The sequence below is a fragment of the Enhydra lutris genome, unplaced genomic scaffold, assembly GCF_002288905.1.
Source record: "Enhydra lutris kenyoni isolate GAN:26980312 unplaced genomic scaffold, ASM228890v2 scaffoldscaffold46, whole genome shotgun sequence".
In the NCBI taxonomy this organism is placed as follows: domain Eukaryota; kingdom Metazoa; phylum Chordata; class Mammalia; order Carnivora; family Mustelidae; genus Enhydra; species Enhydra lutris.
The window spans coordinates 13057226-13078721 of NW_019154130.1; the positions used below are offsets into that span (position 1 = coordinate 13057226).

General features: G+C 41.2%; 1 protein-coding gene across 1 annotated transcript in view; it reads right to left on the reverse strand.

Annotated features, from left to right (window-relative positions):
- Positions 1 to 2145: 2145 nt before the first annotated feature.
- Positions 2146 to 21496, reverse strand: part of LOC111156378 (TAO kinase 3) — a 188239-nt gene continuing 168888 nt past the window's right edge. The window contains exons 17-21 of the mRNA XM_022517211.1: positions 19022 to 19225; positions 11253 to 11492; positions 9617 to 9829; positions 3596 to 3778; positions 2146 to 2347 (exon numbers count right to left, since the gene is read on the reverse strand). Coding sequence (XP_022372919.1) covers positions 2186 to 2347; positions 3596 to 3778; positions 9617 to 9829; positions 11253 to 11492; positions 19022 to 19225 — 1002 coding nt within the window. The 3' untranslated portion in view covers positions 2146 to 2185. The remainder of the gene's footprint in view (positions 2348 to 3595; positions 3779 to 9616; positions 9830 to 11252; positions 11493 to 19021; positions 19226 to 21496) is intronic.

Below are 21496 nucleotides of genomic sequence, written 5' to 3' on the forward strand. Positions count from 1 at the left end.
TTTCTGATGCACCTAATATAGAAACTTCAGTGAACTAAGCTGCTTAGGAAACTTGATAATTATTTTGATAATTATTCTGTTCGTATTTTATAATCTTTTGAGTGTATCTTCCTGCTTTAGTCTATCACAGTGAACGTGACTGGTCCTATTTATCTATGATGACTGAACATCCTGTAAGATACAGGAATGATTTTTAGGTCATCATGCTAAAGATAAATTTTCAATGTCCAGGACTTAGAACCCTAAAAATAGGAGATCTTACTGAAATTGTCTTGGCCCCCAAACCTATCTTAGAAGTTACATATTTGGGGCATCTGGGTGGCTCAGTTGGTTAAGCGACTGCCTTTGGCTCAGGTCATGATCCTGGAGTCCCGGGATTGAGTCCCACATCGGGCTCCCTGCTTGGCAGAGAGTCTGCTTCTCCCGCTGACCTCTCTCCTCTCATGCTCTCTCTCTCTCAAATAAATAAATAAAATCTTTAAGAAAAAAAAAGTTACATATTTTGCTACCTGTTATGCACATACAATTATTCTAATAAAAGCAGAATATGAGGGGATCTGCCATACAGTGGGACCATTTCAAATACTTGGCCATAATCTCTCTTTAATAGCTTGCTTTTCTGTAAGAGCGTGTAACTTCTTAGCACTGCATGTGCCTATATGACTGGCACACTGGGGTGTGTGTGTGTGTGTGTGTGTGTGCGTGCGCACGCATGCACATGTGCCATTTTCTAAAGGGCAAACAGATGCAACTGACCACTTCAAACAATGGGACATTATCTTCAGTCCTGTAGAAGAACTTGCAAGACACAGATTTACCTGAAAATCTCGGACGGCTCTTCTGGGAGCACCCAGGGCTGTGGAGGATGGTTTCTGGAGGGCAGGTCTCCCCCTGAGTTATGAGCTGGTGAACCTAGAAGGGAAACTTCCTGCTACAATAACACAGCAAGGCAATGTGATGAACACTTTTATTTACAAATATAATTAAAAGCTCTGACAGTTATCATGCTCTTCCTTGGAACCTGAAAAATGTTTTGTTTTGTTTTGTTTTGTTTTTTAAAGTGCATGCAAAAGAAGTAAAGCCTTTTTTTTTTCATCATTTTTTATTGTAAGAAAATACACAGTTTGAAAGTGTGAATAATGCAATATTTATGACCAAGATATGGGACTCAGGGAGGGGAAGGGGAATAAAGAAAAAGATCAAGATGATCTGATCGAGAGACAGTGTCGAACTCCAAATACTGAATTGGAAAAGGGGGGGGGGGGGGGAGGAAGAGGAGGAGGAAGTAAAAAAATTTGATCAGAGAAACAGTTAAAATACAATATGAAAATAAGTAATACCTCTCCTTAAATTCCTTCTATACACAAAATACACGATTTGCCAAAGCCCAATTTGTGCTACTGGGATTCCGTGAGCTCCTTAAGTGTATTCACATCCTCTGCAACAGCAGAAAATGATTATGATACAATCAGAATATGCTGAAGACAAGTTAAACTCTTGCCAGCAGGTTCTTAAAAATCACAAGATCTCTTCACCCCACCCACCCCCCCCCCCCCAAAAAAGTAATAATATGTCACCACTGATATGTACATCACAATTAGTTTCTGTAAAATGTATCAAATTTTCAATCTTTAATAAAACTTTGTTTTTTTTTTTTTATTCCTGATGAATAAATACCAAAAAAATAAAATAAAATAAAATAATGCAGCAGCTAGTTAAGGTGTAAGGCTGCGGATATTGTGTCTCTCTCCCCCTTGGCATTTATTATTATTATTTATTTGTGGTTTTTTTTTTTTTTTGCTTCACTTTCACAGATTGGTGGTAATGAGTGATTGCTTAAAGCAATATACATCCACTTTTGTTGTTGTCGTTGGTTTATTGTTTTGTTAAAACGGTCTCCAAAGTTTTCACTGAAACATTTTGAATCACATCAATACTGTGACGTGTACTATGAATAGAAGAGATGGCCAGGTTTTGGCCAGCACTGAAAGTTGACACGGGGGGAGGAAGGGGCCCCTGATGGAGTAAGAATAAACAGGCACTAGTCCGACACGATGTCAGTAAGAGTAAGAGAGAGAGAGAGTGAGAGCAACGCCCGTTAAAATGGGGAATGTGGTTTTGCAGGGTCTGAATTTTTTTGTTTTCTTTTTTTTTTTTTTTTTGTAAATGGCAAAAAAATTTAATCTCATCTATAGTCCTCCTTAGGAAAATCTAATGTAACCAAATTCCCAAATCCCATTCTGAGGCTCTCCATGTCAAAAGTTTCAATCTCTCGCTCTTGCCTTTCCAATAGGTACTTTATTCTCTCGCTGCGTTCCTTCTGAAGGGCAGCCAGCTCTTCTTCAATCTGAAATAAGCACAATGAACAGTTCTTAACGGACGAGGTCTCCCTGCAGCCGCCCGCAAACACACATGGACACGTACATGCACACATATGACACACAAACACATGGGAACTCAGAGTAATCTAGACTGGGAAAGGCTGGGAGAATCCCAGGATCAATGTCTTGTATCTCATCCATATTTAAAATTTGCTCACAAGAATAAAAATGTTCAGGGCCCACCTGGGGCTAGCACTACCATTCTAGCAAACCAAGCAGCTGGGCTGATCTAGGTCAGTATCCTGTCTCAGCAGGAGATGGCTCAGGAGAAGCTAAAAGACACTCAAGCACAATTAGATTGTGCTGCTTTCCCATAGAGAGCCAGATGCCCCCTGGGTCATTAGCAATTTAGTTCTAGAACAGGAGTTGTGAAAATAGTCTCTTACGTTGGTCTCAGGGAAGTACCAGAAGAAAGTACAAATAACTGGTTAAGCAAATAAATGCTTAACGGCTTTGAGACGCTTTATGAAATCTTTTCTACTTCATATTCTTCAGCAATATTTTTTTTAAAATATTTTACTTATAATTTATTTGGCAGAGAGCTCACAAGTAGGCAGAGAGGCAGGCAGAGCGAGAGGGGGGAGCCTGATGTGGGGCTCGATCCCAGGACCCTGAGATCATGACCTGAGCCAAAGGCAGAGGCTTAACCCACTGAGCCACCCAGGTGCCCCCTTCAGCAATATTTAAAGCAATGAATATTTCAATTCTGATAACATTTATTATGCTTTTATTTTATAACATTTATTATTATGGCAATATCAGCCTCTTTTCATGCTAATTTTTTTCAAAGAGCCCTGCTGGTGATTTCTTTTGGTGGAGAAATAACTGAAAATAAAAACCAAATCTGGCTTCTTCAAACCATTTCGCAGCCATGGTATCAATTCATAGCACCTTTCACAAATGTCTTGTCAACTGCCCCGTCACCCCATGCCATTCCTCTGGCTCTGAAGGTGTGAAGGGGTACTGTAGCAGAGTGATAGAGTTTAGGCTGTGGGGTCAGATTTACGTGAGTAACTTAACCATTTGGAGCCTTAATGTTGTGCCTGTGGAATGGAGATTATACCTACTTCTCAGGGGTACTGGGAAGATAAAGCATGAAATAAGTGAACAGTGTGCAGTTTAAGTACACAGGCAGGGCTCCATAAATGGCGGTTCCCTAGGCCATGGTCCATCCTCCACCCAACTGTATGGGACCCAGAGTAACACTCTCATACCTTCTGCTCAAGATGTGCTCTACGTAGAGACACCCTCTGCTCTAGCTTCTGGAGCTCACGTTCATGCTGTGCCTCTGTTTGCATCTTGATTTTGCTCTGGTAGGCATTGAGCAGCTCCATTTCCTGCTGGAGCTGTAGCCTCAAGGCCTGGCATTCTGCTTCTTGAGCCTCATCTAGCCGTAACTGCGGGCACAAAAGACACACACTGTAATTCATTCCTAGCTTACAGCACCTGGTGACTACTGGAAGAGGTTTCCTTGTTTGGACTGAAACAGGTCCCCTCAGAAAAACAGGTGCCTTGGGTACATTCAGAGTTAGGAATCAAAATTAGTACAGTCTGCCCCATGGGCTGCGAGGTTCTACAAACACATTCTTAAACATTTCTTCTTAAGAAAACGAAAACATTCTTAAGAAAAACTGGTTTTCCTAAAACCACACACACAGGAGTCAGTATGGCTACATGCTCCAGTGATTAAGCCTGTGGGTTTTGGAGGCAGACTCCTGACCTTGAAATCTAGCTCCATGATTCACTCAGGTATGTCGCCTTAAGAAGTTACCCCCTCTAAGTCTCATTTTTTTTCCTCTCAAGAAAATAACAGTAGTAGTTCCTACTGTCTAAGACTGGTATGAGGATTAAATGGAAGAATTCATATGAAATCCTAGGCATAGTTCTAGATGCACACCAAGTGTTCAGTAAATAGTAGCTGTTAACATTATTTTGGCTTTGATTAACCATTTTCATATTTATGTATCCTTAACCCTCAAACTACCACACAATTAGGTATCCTTAGCTCTAAAAATATGAGTCCAATCTCCATGACATTGGGGACTATCCCACAGTATAGTTATGCTCCTCGCAAGTAATGCTGGTCCCTACAATTGACTATACAAGTTATCCTGCTGGCTAACCCACCTAAACTCAAGTGGTTCAAAATCTCTTCCTCACAGAGATAGCCTGGATGATCTTAAGGGGCATATTCTGGTTCGAAGTAGTGAAGTCCAAATTATAAAGCAGGCCGATAGAGTTCCCCTTGCTCTCTATAGCTCCTGGACTTTGTATTACATGCCACGCTGTTGGTTCTGTCTGAGGAATGGGCCAAGACAGCCCATCTTTCAATGAGCATAACTGAAGGTTTGGGGCCATTAGTGGGACTATATTTTGTGGTTGATGATCCTCCTGCCCCAGGCTTGGTTTTGTCTAAAAACTTTTATCAGGCCCTCAGTTCAGCTGGGAACTAGGAGATTAGAATCCTTGAATTAGATAGATGGTTCTGTCAACCCTGAATTTATCCACATGTTTCCATGAGGACACTTTTTCTCCATTTTATGCTTTTCCCCTCCTAATCCGTACAATTTGTGACAATTAACAATGTATCTCAATATCTTAAGAAACTTTTGGAACTGTTACTAGAATAGTTTAAGAAAGTTATCTGCACAGTATATTCTTTAGTACTTTTGGAGGAATATATCACATGAACATGAAATAAATACCATAATCGTATTTCCAAAGCATTTTCTAGTAATCAATCCTCCCAGCTTTCACTAAAATCCACTGAAAAGGATACCTCTTTTCTTATTTTCCCAATGAGAAATGAAGGGAGAAGAGACACAAGATAAAAAAGTCACTCCACGGCAGGAACAGCCTTACTGATAAATGCCACAGGGTTTACTGGCTCCCAATAAGACTCATTAATTCCCTCTTGATGTGGGAGCTTCCTTACCAATAAAGGGAATGAAAGCCTGTTCTTTTCTACTTGTCTTTGTTAATTGTTATGAGCCCTGGTCAAATGGGTGAGAGGTTCATCTTATAGGCAGCTTAGTCCATTGAAACATCTCTATCTTCTCTTACTTCTGGCGTTCTAGTACTAACGTCTATAACTATGGGATTTTGTACCAGCTCTGACTCTATAAAAGTGCGGTCTAGAAATCAGAGAGGATATTCCAGTATCCGGTATTCATTGCCCCAAAGTTGCACGTATCAAATCCATTAAAATGTTTTACAGAAGTGTAGGTAAATATCACATCTGTTTCCGAAAGTGGATTAACATGAAAGGATATGATGGCAGCCGCATAATGTAGTATGGCCAGGTTTATGGGCTCTCCCCGAAATGGGGTCAAATCCCAGCTTCATCACTACTTAGTTAATTACCACTATGTGAGCCCCTAAGCCAGGAGTTGGCACATTATGGCCCAAATCTGGCTTGCTGCCCATTTTTGTCAATAAGGTCTTATTGGAACACAGACACCCTCATTCATTTACGTGCCACCTAGGGCTGCTTTTGCATGACAACAGCAGAGTTGAGTAGTTGTGACAGCAACCCAGTGGTCCACAAAGCCTGCGCCTCTAAAGAAACACTTGGCCAACTCCTGCTCTAAGCAAGTGGCTTTACTTCAATAAACCTCAATTTCCACGCAGGTAAATTAGGGTTAAAATGGTAACTACTTCAAAGGTCAAAGGGGTTACACAAGATTGAAATAACATACCCAAAACAGTGGCTGGCTCATGATAAGGAGTCACTAAAGGATAGTGGCATTAATCATAACTACTTTTATCTTCTCACTGCCTCAGGAGAAAGAGTATGTCTTTCCTTTTATTCAAGGCCAATCCTGAACCTATATTCCTGATCCCATTCTGTCCATCTTACATAACAGGCATTCACTGAGCACTTGCTGTGTACCAAGAATTGTTGCAGATGCTCATGACACAAAGATGAACAAGACAAAAACACTATCAGCCTTGGTGTCCCTACCAATTCTCTCCCCTCTCCTTACCCTTAACCTCTCCTTGTACTCCTCATTCCCATCCTAGCCCTTACTGATGTGGGAAGGGGTCTTTATCTTACTGGACTTCCAGCAGCATTTAATACCATGGATTGCCCTTTCCTTCTTGAAATCTTTCTCTAGTCTTCTGAGATACCATACCCTCTTGGGATTTTCCCCCTCCCTCCTCTCCTTTCCAGCTACTTCCTTTTTCCTCTAACTTCTCTTCCTAAGGAATCTCGTCTATTCCCAAGGCTACAACTACAATCTATATATGGATGATTCCCACTTCTTCACCTCTATTTCAGTCTTCTCTTCCGAGGCCCAGGCTAGCTTACCCAGTCTGCTAGGGACATCTTTGCTTGGATGGTTCCCAGGCCCCTCAAGCTCAGCATGACTATTAGCTCATCATCATTCCCTTCCTTTCCCCCCAAGCTGCTCCACTTCTTTCTTTACCATGCAGGTAAGTGACACCATTATCCACTGTTTTGTTCAGACTAGAGACTGGGAGTCTACCTTAATCCCTCATGCTCCACATTTATTCTATAACTAAATGCTTTCACTTCCACCTCCTGCCTATCAAATTTCATCACTTTCTCCTTCATCCCATCCGCCCCCTTCTGGTCTAGCCACCCCTTGCTCCTGCTCAGGTAAAAGCAGTGACTTTATACATGATCTCCTGAGATCCATCCGACCATCTCCCAGGCCATTCTCCACCTGTCACCTGAGTGATCATTCAAAAACGCAAATCTGATGTCAGTTCCCCACATCCCCTTCAATGCTCTTCAATGGCTTCCCATTGCTTTTAGGATCAAGAGCAAAATCCTTAAGAAAGCTTACAAGCCCCTCCATGATCTGGTCCCTGTTTAATCCTCCAGTCTTATTCTCATTTGGTCTCTGCCTCGTTCTCTATATTCCAAACACAATGGACGCTGAGTTCATTAGAAGTGCCACTATTTCCCCTGTCTTTATCAGTGCAGTTCTTTTGCCTAGAATGTGCTCTCTACTCCTCAGCTTAAATACTCCTTGTCTCTGAGAGGCCTTTCCTGACTCTCCACACCAGCCTACTCTCCTGGTCACACTCTGTTGGCACGCTCTACTTGCTCGGCCATTACACGGAGTAGACTTTCTCAATGCCATTTCCTCATTTTTCCATAAATTCCATGAAGACATGATCAATGACTATCTTATTCACCACAGTATCCCAGGATGCCTGGGGCACAGTAGGGCACTCAATGCTTACTGGATGGATGAATGAATGAATGAATGAATATATAGATTCCTACCCATGACCTCAGGTTTAAGAACACCTTTAAAGCCTTTCCCAAAAAACAGAAGTCTTCCTTCAACTGTCTCTTCCTCTAGCTACAGTTCTTCTCCCTTCCTTCGCTGATGAGCAGTTGGGAAAAGGAATCTTGTTATGTTTCTACCTCACTTTATAGTGTATTGTAACATGCACTACAATGTCTTCCACTCCGACCAGTCCACTGCTTGTCTGTGACAGTCACTGCACAAATCTCCTGTGGGGTCCAGTTGGTCTCTCTGCTGCACTTGAAACGATCACCTAGAAGCTTCTGCTCTGGTGTCACTGACATACTCTCTCCAATTCCCCACCCGCATTAATAATTCATTTCCTTTGGACTGTTTCTCCTCCACCCTCATATGGTGGTGTCCACAGCTCCTGTTCTTAGTCCTCTTCTTAATAAAATCTCTTGTCCCTAGAAGGTCTCAGGCATTCCCAACAGCTACAACTTCCCCCATCTAACATGGATGTCTAGCTACTTGTCTTGTGTCCTGTCTCTTGAACTATAGATTTCCATCTCTGTACCTCTCTACCTGGATACCCACAAAACTCAGGTAACATGCCTAAAACTTAGTCAGTTATCTGCCAGGCATCCAAGCTTACACTTCCTTTTTTTTTTTTTTTTTTTTAACCTTGGTAAAATGATGACTATTCCACTGTTATCAAGCCTACCTCCCAAATTGGTCATGGAGCTCAACCTCTTCTAACTCCTAAATATTTCTCAAATCCTTCTTCCTCCTCACCATCTCCAGGAGGATGTTCTCAGTTCAGGGTTTTCTTACCTTTTTCCTGGCCTATGGTAGTTTCCTAACAGGTCTCTTCACCTACAGTTGTTAAATTACTGGTATCTTTCTAGATCACAAATCTGATCTTGTCACTTTCCTTTTTAAAATGGGCTTCAGCAGATCCCCATTTGTTTACAGAAAGATGTGCAAACTCCTGACTTTTGAGGGTCTGATCCCCAACTATCCACCTGTTTCCCTTTATACTCCTGTCATATCAACCACTCATTCCTTAAATGTACTGTCCTCTTTCAGGCCTTGTATCTTTGCATTTACTGTGTCCTCTCTGCTGGGAATAACTTTTTCTTCTTCTGCCTGTTTGACAAACTATTACTTTTTAAGACTCATCTCCTTGTGAAAGCTTCACTGAATCACAGGTAAGCTCCCATCTCTGGGTTACCAAGACCTTTATGACCTCTCCATTTGGGGCTCCCATAAATCCTCCTTGAACTTTGGACTCACACCAAAGTTCTTTTGGGCCCCAAATGCACACTTTCCATCTTTTGGACCTTGGCCCATGTAGGTCTCTTTCCATGGAGGCTGTTTACTTCAGTACATTCCTTCAAGCTTCTGGGCTCTTGCTGGGAAGCTTTCCCTACAGCAGATTAGATGTTCTTACTTATCCTCCCACAGCGCCCCCCGCCCTGCACCCCCCACTTCAAAGCATTTATTATGCCTTTTTAAATTGCTTAATTCTCTGACTTCCTTGCTTGACTAACGAAAAGTGTGAGGACAGGGATCAACTGTTGTCTCCCTAGCTTATTACTCTAGCTCTGAGCCCAGCAGAGTGCTGAGCGCAGACGCTTAGTAAAAGTTTATTGAATGAATGGGTCTGTGTGTCTTATTCATTTGTGCCTGATATTAGTTGCGCCATCTTTGATGCACGAAAACACGGTATTATATGCGGTATCTATCGTATCTTGCCCTCAAAGTCCCTATGTGCCACAGGTCTGATTGAGCATGTGACTCCTTGAGTTCCATCTTATAAGACACACTCCAGCAAGTATCCACATTGGCTTGGCTTTATTCAGCGTCGTCACTTCCTCATTTCTTTGGGCAGAAAAACACCAGTATCCTAAATTTGTGCAAGAATCATCTTGGGAACAACAGGCTGGATCTTGAATTTTCTTGATTCCCAAAGCTCTTGAAGCTGTGGCACTGAACCTAACCACTTACCGCTTGAGAGGCCATCATTTCATTTATACTCTGTTCATACTGCTCTGCCAAAATGGCAAGTTTTCTTGTCTGCTCATCTTTCAGTGTCTTTAAGATTGTTTTGTGCTCATTCTTTGGAGTAACTTCCAACTGGTGATTCTTGAGTGCTTTATACTGTTTGGTCTGTACTTTGCAAGTGTCCTGAAACTGTTTTTTAATTTGCATTTCCATGGCCTGTGTAGAAAAAGGGACAAAAGGAGAATAAAAACACGTTAGTAAACGTAGAAAGCCTTCCATTCTAACAGCACAATACAGGTGCTGAGACCAGTTGTCTTTTGGCGCAGTGACCCACATTACTAGTCAGCAATCATGAAAATAATACAGACAAGAGTTAACTACCAACACTGTTGGTCTTATATTAAATGAATGGAAGTAATTTTGACTTTACCAATGGATTTTTAAAAATGAATTATTACAAGGGGATCACATAGTATTGTAAAATACTATGAAGCTTCGCTTGTTAAAGGTCGTTCATTATTTTAATGGCTTCTTAGTCAAAATCTTCAGTGTCTTCCATTGGTTATTTATTTCCCCGCATTTTGTTTTGTTTGTCTCCCTCCCCACCCATGTTTCCAAATGAGAAAGGGGATGGTGACACATAAGCTGGCTCCCACAGCTCTGCGTTTCCTTGACAAATCAACAAAGGAGAGCATCTGGATAATACCTCATATCATAACCTATTTCCCCTGGATTTCAGCATAAGTGGACAGGGAAAAGTGATTTTAGATTTCTTCTCCCATGAAGGCATTATACTTTCATGTACCAATACCAAATACACATTTTGGCAAGGAGGAGGTGGGCTATATTATTTAAGTCCAGAAGGCACTCATCAGGTTGCCTCAGAGTCACACGTGCATTTCATAAATGCTTGGAGTTGTGATGACAGAGATCACTAATCAGACAGGTTAGGATTTGGCCAGACAGGAACATGGCCAGTGCATTTGAGGTTGGCCTCAAATCTGTGTTAACAATGACAACAACCCCTTGACATACAGCAATGGCTTAGTCCATAGAGCTTGTGAATTAGCAGTCAGCTAAAATTATCTGGAGGCAGTGAGGGCCAAAGGGATTCCAAATCTCTAGTGCAAGGATAATAAATGTCTGGCACATGTAGATTCACTCCTGATTCCCATGCCCATGACAGATGTCACTAATAAACCATACTCTTTCCTACTAAGCTTGCACGTGGCTTTAGTCTTTCTCAAAATAGCGGCACTCAAAGTAGTCACTACCAATACTCTAGCACGACAGATGAAATTTATCTGCTGTATACCTGCTAGGTAACTTTCTCATTTCTTGGGACTGGAACTTAGGGCTGCGGTCTGTCCATCAATTACAGCTCTAAAGAGGTCAGGTTATGAAGGGGTCAGAGAAACTGCATGATGGTTTCCAAAGTAGCATCTGTTCAGGAGTTTGTTACATACGGACTCTTGAGCTTCAATCTGGAGACTCTGATTCAATAGGTGTGGGCCCCCAAAACTTGTAATTTTGAAGGGCTGCCCCGGAGAATCTGACAGTCATCCAGAGGCAGGAACTACTAAGTCAGTCTAACTGCATCCTGGAGCACAAATAAGGGAATACTTTGATTTCCTCTTACCTTTAAGTTTTTTGGCTGTTGCCGAAGTTCCATGACATGCTTCCTGTGCAGTTCCCTTTCCCGCCTCTTATTGTACTCCAGCTGGTTTTCCAGTTCGGTCTGGTGCTGTAGACGGATCAGGTCCATGCGTAGCTTCTGTAACGTGTGCAGCTGCCTGTACTCGAGCTCTCGGGTGGACTCGTCGTGTCGGATCAGCATGGCGTGCTCCATCTCCTTCTGGGTCCTCTTTTTATTTAGTTCCTGCATTCAGGAACAAGACACAAATGGAGAGAGGTGACTGGAGGTAAACTGGAAGGAATGACCAACAGAGTGAAGGTTGGCAAGGAAGGGCACTACTGACTGTCTCTTAATTAAACCCGTTAGTGCTTGGCAGCGTGACTTAATGAGATTGGATTAGCAATCCTTGGAGGTTACGGTTCTGTTTCTGGGCCCATCACTTACCAGGTGGGCAAGTATACCATCTGTATAATGGGATTTTGCAGCCATCACAACTACACTATCTACAGAATGGGATTAATTCTAACTGACCCCTTCTTCTTCTTCTTCTTTTTTTTTAAATAATTCTTTTAAAGGTTTTATTTATTCATTTAACAGAGAGCGAGCATACAAGCAGGGAGAGCAGCAGGCAGAGTGGGAGAAAGAAGCAAACTCTCTGCTGAGCCAGGAGCTGGATGTGGGATTTGATCCCAGGACCCTGGGATCACGACCTGAGCGTCCCTAACCAACCCCTTCTTACCTCTTAGAGCTGCTGTGACCCCTGTCTAGGTGAGGTCTTATGCACAGGTGTAAATAAATGTTTCTTCAGTTAAGCCAGGGGTTCTCAATATGGGCTGCCCATTAAAATCATGTGAGGAGAATTTCAAACACAAGATACCCGAATCCTACAACCTGAGGTTCTGATAACTGTCAGCGGGGCCGGGGTGGGGGGATGGGGTGGGGGGTGGGGGGTGGCCGGGGAAGGGGGGATGCACTGACATCACTATTTTTAAGAGTTCTTCAGGTGAATATAACACATACAGTCAGAGTTGAAAATCATTGACTTAAACTGGCAATGTCTGCAATGTTTGTGGTTTTCTGGAAAAAAACCCTGTTTTTGCATGATTGAGAAGTAGGATAACTAACTGCTTTTTAAAATCTCAGAGTTAGGGAAGGCTGGAAAAAAGCAGATATACTCTCTCCCCTTTCATTTTTTCCATTAGTCTGATCATTCTAGATCAAATCATTCTGTTCTTTCCAGTTCTACTCATGTCTTTCCTTTCTTTCTCTTTCTGTCTTGTCTGGTCTGTCTTTCTTTAAGGGAGGAAAGAAAAAAAAATAGAAAAAAAATAAAGGTGGTTGAGTGAAATTTTTTCACTTACCAGTTGAAGAATATTTCCTAAATTGCACCATATCCAAGATCTGAACCATGTGCTCTGGATACATAAAAATGTTTACTCAGCCGTGATTCTGTTCTCAACTTGCTAACACTCTACTAGGGGACTGTACTACATATTTATTGAAGTACTATATGCTCAGCTCACAGCTGACTCAATCAATTTATTTTCTCTCCTGGGAATTTGGAATTGGGATTCAGAGACAGTTAATCTCCATGTGAGGCTGGAATTGAGGGGCATATAAAAACTACAAATGTGACAGTCATCCACTGCTAAATGAGTAGGCTGAGGGTTAGAGAAGGCTGTGCTTCAGAACAAGGATGAAAAAGGGAGAAGACAGACACGCAGGGAGTATGCTGATGCCCACGTTCATAACTGGTTCTAAGCTCTCCTGTAGGTCCAGCAGTATTATTGCTATTGGGTTTTGTGAAATATTCCTCTATGTCTGTAGTGAATTCCCTGGTTTTGGCTTAAACTAGCTCAGATAAATTTCAGTAATGTGTAAACAAAAGAACCTTAATTAACCCAGGCAAATAAGTTATAGATGTAAATTTTAAAAAAGAAAGAACAAGGCTGAAAGTGGTCAGTGCCATCAAAGAGGTAAACATTTATGCTGTTAGATTTCTGAAAAGGGTGGTATTACTACTAGTTAAGGTCAAGGAAAGGGGTGCCTGGGTGGCTCAGTCCATTAAGTGTTTGCCTTTAGTTCAGGTCATGATCTCGGGGTCCTGGGATTGAGCCCCACGTTGGACTGCCTGATCAGTGGGGAGTCTGCTTCTTCCTTTCCCTCTTGCTCTCCCCCCCAGCTCATGTTCTCTCTCTCTCTCTAATAAGTTAATAAAATCTTAAAAACAACAACAACAACAGAGGGTCAAGAAAAGAAGAAAGCTTGTGAGCTGGATTTTCAGTGAGTATAAGAGTGCCTCTCTTCTCTGATGACATCCACTATGGGAGAAAGTGCAAGTCATTTATTTTCAGAGAAATATCAGTAACATCTGTATATTGGTATTGCTGAAAATACCTTGCATACTTAAACCTTCTATCCATTTGAAGAGAAGTCCTTTAAACAGCACAACATCTAATCCTGGAGCAAAGTCCTAACCATTCATTCATTTATTCAACAAATACTTGTTGCATACTTCCTGTGTGTCAGGCACTGTTGCAGGCACTAAGGATAGAGCCATGAACAAGTACATCCCTTCATGGAGCTTATGTTCTAGTGGGGAAACATCCAAAGTATAAATGCAACTTACATTTGTTTTAAGGAGAAAAGATCATCTCCTAGAGGACCTCCCCCTCTTTTGCATTTTGCTTTCCCTTATTTTACTTTTCCTCTACCTTGACCATCTAATGTTTTCCTTTAAAAGTCACTAACTGGCCCCTAGGTGGCACCAAAGGATGGTGAGGCCTTCTCAGAGCCTAAAGCTATTCTACACCAATGACCAAGAGAAAAAGCCAAGGAAAGCCTTTAAATAGGTAAATGTCCTTTTCCTAGATCACTATGTCATTTTTAACCTTTGAGTACTAGGTCTCCCAATATTGGGCATTTATTCATTACCCATTTTCCTAAACTGAGAAGTCCAAAATGAGTCTGGGCTGCCCAGAGCTCTGAAACTTAGGGGGAAAAAAATAAAAGACACAAAGCAAATAACAGTTTCAGAAGAAATCAAAGACTTCCCTTTACATCTAATGGGATGCTTCCGGACGTCGTCCACAGAATAGCGGCATCAGAATTACCTGGGCTGCAAGTGATTGGTTGTAATAGGTCACCCAGCTAATTCTGATACATACTAAAGTGCAAGATTCAATAGAAAAATACTCAGGGTGTGAGTCAATCGTGTTTGATGTTAGACAAATCTTTTAGTGTATGTGCTGCCGAAGCGAGCACGGGACAGATCTTATACATTTTAGTTTTCTCAGGTGTAAAGAGGATAACAGTAGCTACACTGTGGACTACCATTCTTGTGAAGATGAAGTGAAAGGCCAGGAGACAACGCTTCTGAACATATCAACATATCATATTATTTTTCTGTATTCAGAAGTGAAAATCTGCCATATTATATCTTAAACCTATTCTTTATAAATGATTAAAAAAGTGAGAGAAACATTTTTCTGTTAAAATTGTAAGTTGCTCCCTTTGCCTTTAATTCACACATCTGAGTTGCTGTGGTATAAGTTGATAAGCTGCCTATATTATTATTAGACTCCCTATGAGCCTATGACTGTGCCTACATAAAAATGTGTAATGTGCTTTCAGTTTTTAAAAGTGATAAGGTGGTCTCATTGTTAAGGACTTACCCCTTTTCCATAGGACTGTAACATGTTTGAGAATTGAGAGACTAATCTAAGATCATACAACTTCTATAAAGGAGAACTGCATCTAAAACTCAGGTTTTCGGGGGGGGGGTGTTTCAATAGTTTCTATTAAAAGAGGTCCCAACAAATGGTTTATAGTTTCCTGTTTTATGTTTTTGGCCTATGACACAATATTCGGAAGAATCCCTCTGCTTGGGTGAGACACGGGGCATGGTTGCTCTGTCCACACAAATGGCACAATGTGCAGTGCACCTTCAATTCATGAAATGAGCTGAGCTAACACAAAAGCACATGTAATAGACTACGTGATTTTGCTCATCAGCTTCTCCTTGTCCATACACCCTGGAGGCAACAGAAGATGAGGGCCATGTGGGCTCCCCTTCCCTCAGCTCACATCACATGCTGTGCACATCTCCCCAAAGCTAAGAGGGAGCTCAGTGTTGAAACCTACATACTTTTCATGAACGTATGACCATACTTTATAGGACCCTACCTCCCACGTAAGATGTGAATCCAGGGTGTGTCCCATGATAAACCCTTCCCAACCACGACCCAAGTGCTACTGACTTTAAAAGCAGTTGATCTCGTCAAGTAAAAAATTCTGACCTCATGCCCAATGAGGTTGAGTAAGAACCAGAACTCAAACTTTTAAATGGTGATGTTGTTAGCCTACGACATTTAACGCTTTTTTAGTTTCAGTTCTTGGTTTCGTAACTGGTTAGAAAATAGCCAGCGTCCACGGGCAGTGATGGTAGAGGAAGAGGCTCAACCCAGTCTATGGTGAGCCTTTTCAACATTTTCAGTAACTAAAAGGATTGCTCATACTCAGTTTTGGCAAAGACACAGAAAAATAGGTGCTCTTTGTTGGTGGGAGTATAACCCCCTAGAGGGCAATTTGGCAGTATCTGTTAAAAATTTACATGTATACACTGTGACCCCAAAATTTCCACTTCTGAGCATATATCCTTAAAATATCTGCATCTGTGTAAAAAGATCTGCAAACAAAGATGCTCTCTGTGGCACTGTTAGTGATACTGTAAAACATCAACAAAATAGCCACTGAGAAGTACTTCAGTAAATAAATAATTTTATAGCCATACTCCCAAATTCACTGTTAATGGTTAAAAAGAACCAGACAGAGCTGTGTGTCCTGGATGGTGAATGAGAAAAAAAGACGAGTTACAAAACAGTACAGTTGACATTTTTGTAGGTTCGGTATCCATTTCCCCTTCTTTTGTTAACAGGCTCCTCTTTCTGCTTGAGAAACTCCTCCATCCTATCTGTAATCAGAGAGTACTGAGGAAGGGAGCAAGCACGTTGCCCAATCAAGGTCTCAGTCCCCTAGGAATTTGAATCTTTAGCAGAAATGATACAAAGATTTAAACATGGTTGGAGGAAATACACCCGAATGGCAATGCTGTGAGGAATACCCATTAGCTCTTGCTCTCTAGGTCACAGAATTTGCTTTTCCATCTTGGGTCTTCATCTTCTCCAGCTTGGTTCTGCAGCTCTGTTATCTACCCATATCCTTCCAATAAATTCCCTTCCGTTCTTGGGCAGCCAGTGTTTGTTGCTATGGCTTATAGATCAAATAAACCCACTGATACTATGTAATCTTATTTTTGTAAAGTTAAAGTTCTATAGAAGCCAAATATATGTATGCATATATAGGAGGAAAAGGAAATCTGGAAATCTGGACACCAGATTAATGGTAGTCAGGATAGAGACTGGGTGGAATGGGATTATGAAGAACTTCCACTACTCAACTATATATTTTTCTGTGTTTTTCTTCATTTAATGTTCTCATAAAGAAGAAGAAAACCTTAAGACTCTTCAGGAAAATACCCATATAAGAGTTATTCTTCATTCAGTTGGTTAGAACCTGACACTGATGAAGTAAAAAATATAGTTTCTATCACTTTGGGGGAATAATTGTCTTCTACAGCTTTTATTGGCATTAATTGTTTCCTTAGCCTTAGTCTTCTTCCAAATATGTGCTATCAGAATAACAATAATAATTGTCAGATGAAAAGAATCCCAAGTATCTTATTTCTGAATGGCTTTGGACTTTTTCATTTGGACTTTTTTTTTTTTTTTTTGCCTTCTAACAAATGACAACATGTCTAGTACAGAATTAATCAGTTTCTTACCGACACCTCTCTCTAAGCTTCTCTGTTTCTGACTAAATCTACATGTAACCAAGTCTCGAACACCAGAAATAACTTTGATTCTACCCTCGTCTTTTCTCTCATAGTTGATGGTATGCCAAGTCCTGTTTATTTTGTATTCAAAATATGTTGCCAATTTGCCTCTGACAGCTGTCACCACCATCTTTGTCTATATCCTATTTCCTACCACCTGATTACTTTGTTTCTAGTTTCTTCCCCCAACCCAATGTTTTGCAACCTTCCCCCCCAATTTATTTATTTATTTATGTCATTAATTAATTCATTCATTATCCTCAGGAGCCTTTCTAGATTTCCCTCTCCCCTGATCAACCCCATCCATGAAATATGAATACCACAGACACACTGTATATCCATTTAAGTACTCTGGACCTTGAGGGGGTCTGAGCCTCTGTAATATATAACACCCCTCCCTTGCAAGAACCCATTTTGATTCCCCTGGGGGCAGCACTGTCCCCACTAAGGTTGCATGCTTAAATCAGTCTGTACATCACCACCAACCAAACTGGGCTAATCTCTCTAAAGTAAAATTTTAGCCGTATCACTCATTGCCTGCCTCAAAAATAAAATGTTCAGCAGTTTATCTCTCTTCCAATGAGATGAGACAATACAGATAAAGGTCTGAGCCTGGCTTATTACATGTGTTTGATAAATTTTAGTTTGCTCCATTCCTTCTCCTTCACAGTTGAAAATTGCTCTCCCAAGAGCTTATACTGTACCAATGCACATTCCCATTAAATGTGTCTTGAGTGCTTGTTTCCCTCGTGCAGGCTAACACCGGTTTTTTGCAAACTTTGATATTTTTACCAACATGCTAGTTCATTTATGAGGGTTTCTCTGATTATTCCAGGTCACAATGTTTTCCTACTGAACTCTGTATCTGCAACTGAGTCACATTCTGTGCTCCTCATCTCTGTGAATAATGTCTTATTCATCCAATTTCCCAAATTAGAAACTTTGAAGTCATTTTGGACTCCTCTCTCTTCTGAAATTCTGATGCCATTTGGTTAGAATTACTGTCAGTTCTGCTTCAGATCTAATCTCTCCCCATTGCCTCTTCCAGGTCGAACTAGAGAAAGAATGTCCTCGCTGACCTCACTGTATTTTGCTTCTTGCTGCTGTAGCCTACCTTCGCACCGTTGCACTACTTCTTTCAAAGAAAACTCTCTTCGATGCCCTGCCTAAAATCCTCCAATGGCCATTGTAACTGCCTTCAGGCTAAAATTGAAATAACATGGCTTAACAAAAAAGGTCCACGTTCTGCTTCTAATTACCTTTTTGACATTCCACTTTGTACACAAACCCCAAACACTCAACTTCTCATGAGTCACTGAGTCCTCCCAGCTCTTTCATGACTGTATGCCCAAGACAGTTTATTTATATGTCTATGGTACCTGAGATGTTATACTGTAACTAGTCTGTTACATGTCTGTTTCTCCTCTTAGACTTAGGGCTGCTTGAAGGCGGGGAACTATAGTTCCTCCTTAACCCTGGCATCTCCAGCATAGTGCCTGACACTAAGGGGGCATCATTCTATTACTTAGTATTTCACATGGAGCCACAAAAACCCAAGTGTCTGACAAGCAGGCTGAAAACAGAAATTCTCTGTTCTACATCTTTTGATCCTCCACTGTATACAAAGCTTATAATAGGTGCTCAATAAAAGTCCATTACATTTATTTGGAAAATGTTGATTCCTTATTCTGTAAATGGGCTTTCTCCTTCTTCTCAGTGGTAAATTCGTTTCCTAGCTATTTTTGTATACCTACTTTGTGTCAGGCACTGCACTAGAGACCATGAGGGTTAGGCTGTAAGAATGAACAGAACAGCCATGATCCTCACAAAGCTGCTTGTCCCATGAGTCAGTGGTGATAGTCATGACCATAATAAATACCTCCCGGATGTTCTGCTGCTCCACCTCATGCCGCTTGATCATTATTTTCCGCTTGAAGAAACGACAGTTTTTGTCGTAGTACAGTCTCTGCTGGGTGAGAAGGTGGGCTTCCTCTTCAGCCTGTGTGTGCTGCAAGTTCTCTTTATGCTTGGATATCCGCTCTTGCTTTTCTTTCTTGGGTGTGCTATGGTCCTCATTCATCTCCTTCACAAAAACAAAACAAAACAAAACAAAACAAAAACAACATGCTGGTCTCATCAAGTAAAAGGAACTAACTGTTTATTAAAATGGTAGATTAAATTATCTGGAGAGCAACTGAGAATGTGAAGACAAAGACTTGTGCTGCATATCCCTTCCACTCAACTTTTTTTGTTGATTAACTGAGTCGTAAGGGATAGGGAGGCTTGTTAGTTTCCACTCTCTGGCTTCTCCTTCTAGGAAATAATTGGTTCACTCATTCAATCAACACACACATACAGAGTTCTTATCATGGGACAGGCACTGTGCAAGGCACAAGGATACAATGGTGAGCAAAAGAACAAGATGACCACCATCATGGGGCTTCACAGTTTAGAAGCAGTAATTAATCAAAGAACCTCAGAAATGAACTGAAAATTACTGTGATAGCTGCTGTGAAGGTGAAGTACATGGTTCTACAAGGATGTTTAAAAGAACATATTCGATCTTGGTAACAACTGAACTGAAATTGGAAAAAGCTAACCAGTGAGAAAGGGGAAGGGAGAATACTCTGGTAGAGGACACAGTCTATGCTAAACACTTCGGGCGGGTTAACTGAAACGTGGTGTGAGCGAGGACCGGAGAGCAGGCCAGGGTGGTGGTGCCATGTGACATGAGATGAGGCGGGACCATCCGAGGCTTTACAGGCCCAGTTAAGGACATTGATCTGTAGCACAGGAGATAAGGATTTTATATATGTGGGGGATGCACAATGAGATGCATCTCAAAAAGAGTCATCTTTTTGCCTTTTGACTTGCCTCATGACTCTCGTTGCCTCATGGAAAACAGAGTGAAGGAGACAAGACCGGGAGAAGTGGACAGATTTCACAGACAGGAGGTAACTGCAAACATCACTAGTTATACTTTATGTGCTATTAGAGGGTAAATGAATTACCTTTATTTCTTAGAGGACAAAATTCATAATTATTCCAGGTTATATAGGTAAAGAGAAAAAGGCAGAGACTTAGAACACTTAAGAGGGTGTTACTTTATGGAGAAAGTAAGAAGACCATTTTTAGAGAAAGCACAGTGCACTCTTTTTTGTTCATACTGACAAGCTTGACCTATAATATTCGGTTAACTACTCAGTGAAAATCTCCTTTAAATGCTAATACCTATTTTACTTGATGTTTTGTGATGTGGACATCATGCACTATTCAGATTATTTCGGCACTTGGCTAGCAAGTCCTTGTGCATCAACTTTCAACCTTCCTGTTCTAGTGAAGTCTTCAGTGAAACATCAGAATCAACAAGAGAGAAAGCTGTTTCCAGCATGGAGTAAGCTGGGATCACAACAGGAAGGCTGGGTGACTCATCTCTTAATGCCATGACTTCACTACTAGGCTTGGCATTAACCACTACACTGCACACCCAAGTTCAAATGTGACCATATAAACTCACCCAAAATCAAGAATAAATTATTTCCGGACAATCCTTCATCCTGTATTGCCCACATCTCTGTTGTCTATCACAGTGGGGATAATGGAGACTGTTTTGTTACCCCAAGGGCAATATCTTTAATATATCAGTATCTAAATGTATATACCACCTTAAATAGTCAGAAATAAGCTTTTCTTTGTAAGAAGTAGTATTAGCTTGGCACAGAAAGGCTTACTGAGGCTATCTCGAACTGAGTTTAGGCTTGTTTTTCCTCATAAGCATGTTGAAAGACTTGTAAGTTTAGGCCTGTGGGTTCCTGCACTCATAAATCTGAGTACCCAAAATGCCTGAGGACTGAGTAGGGATTCTCTAACGCTGTCCTGTGAGAGAATCTTCTACAGGTTGAGTTCATGCAATCTCCAAATAACCTGGGCGTTAGAAAAGGTCAGAATGATGGCTGCAGAAAGTGTGGCCTATAGAGCATGAATACACACAAGGAGTTAGAAATAAAAATATAATTGCAATTGAGAACATTTCAAAATTTCTCACTGAAAAAAAAATCAATGTTATCTGTGATCCAGCAGTATCTTTCTATCATGACATAATAATTAGGCCCCAGCAATAACTCGGAGAAAATGGATAGATCATGAACCTTCTTATTTGGGCCATTTCTCCCTACAGCCTGGTTTTCTCGATCTTACAGTGTCAGAGATTTTTCCCGTGTAGGCAGTGTGGATTAAATACAAATTTCTCTCAGTCCCTGCAATCACCAGTGGCTCATCTAGGCAGGACTAAAAGTCCTGAGGCCTACCCTAACCCACTTGTTTTCACTTCCTAATTACAAAAGAATTGGAGAGG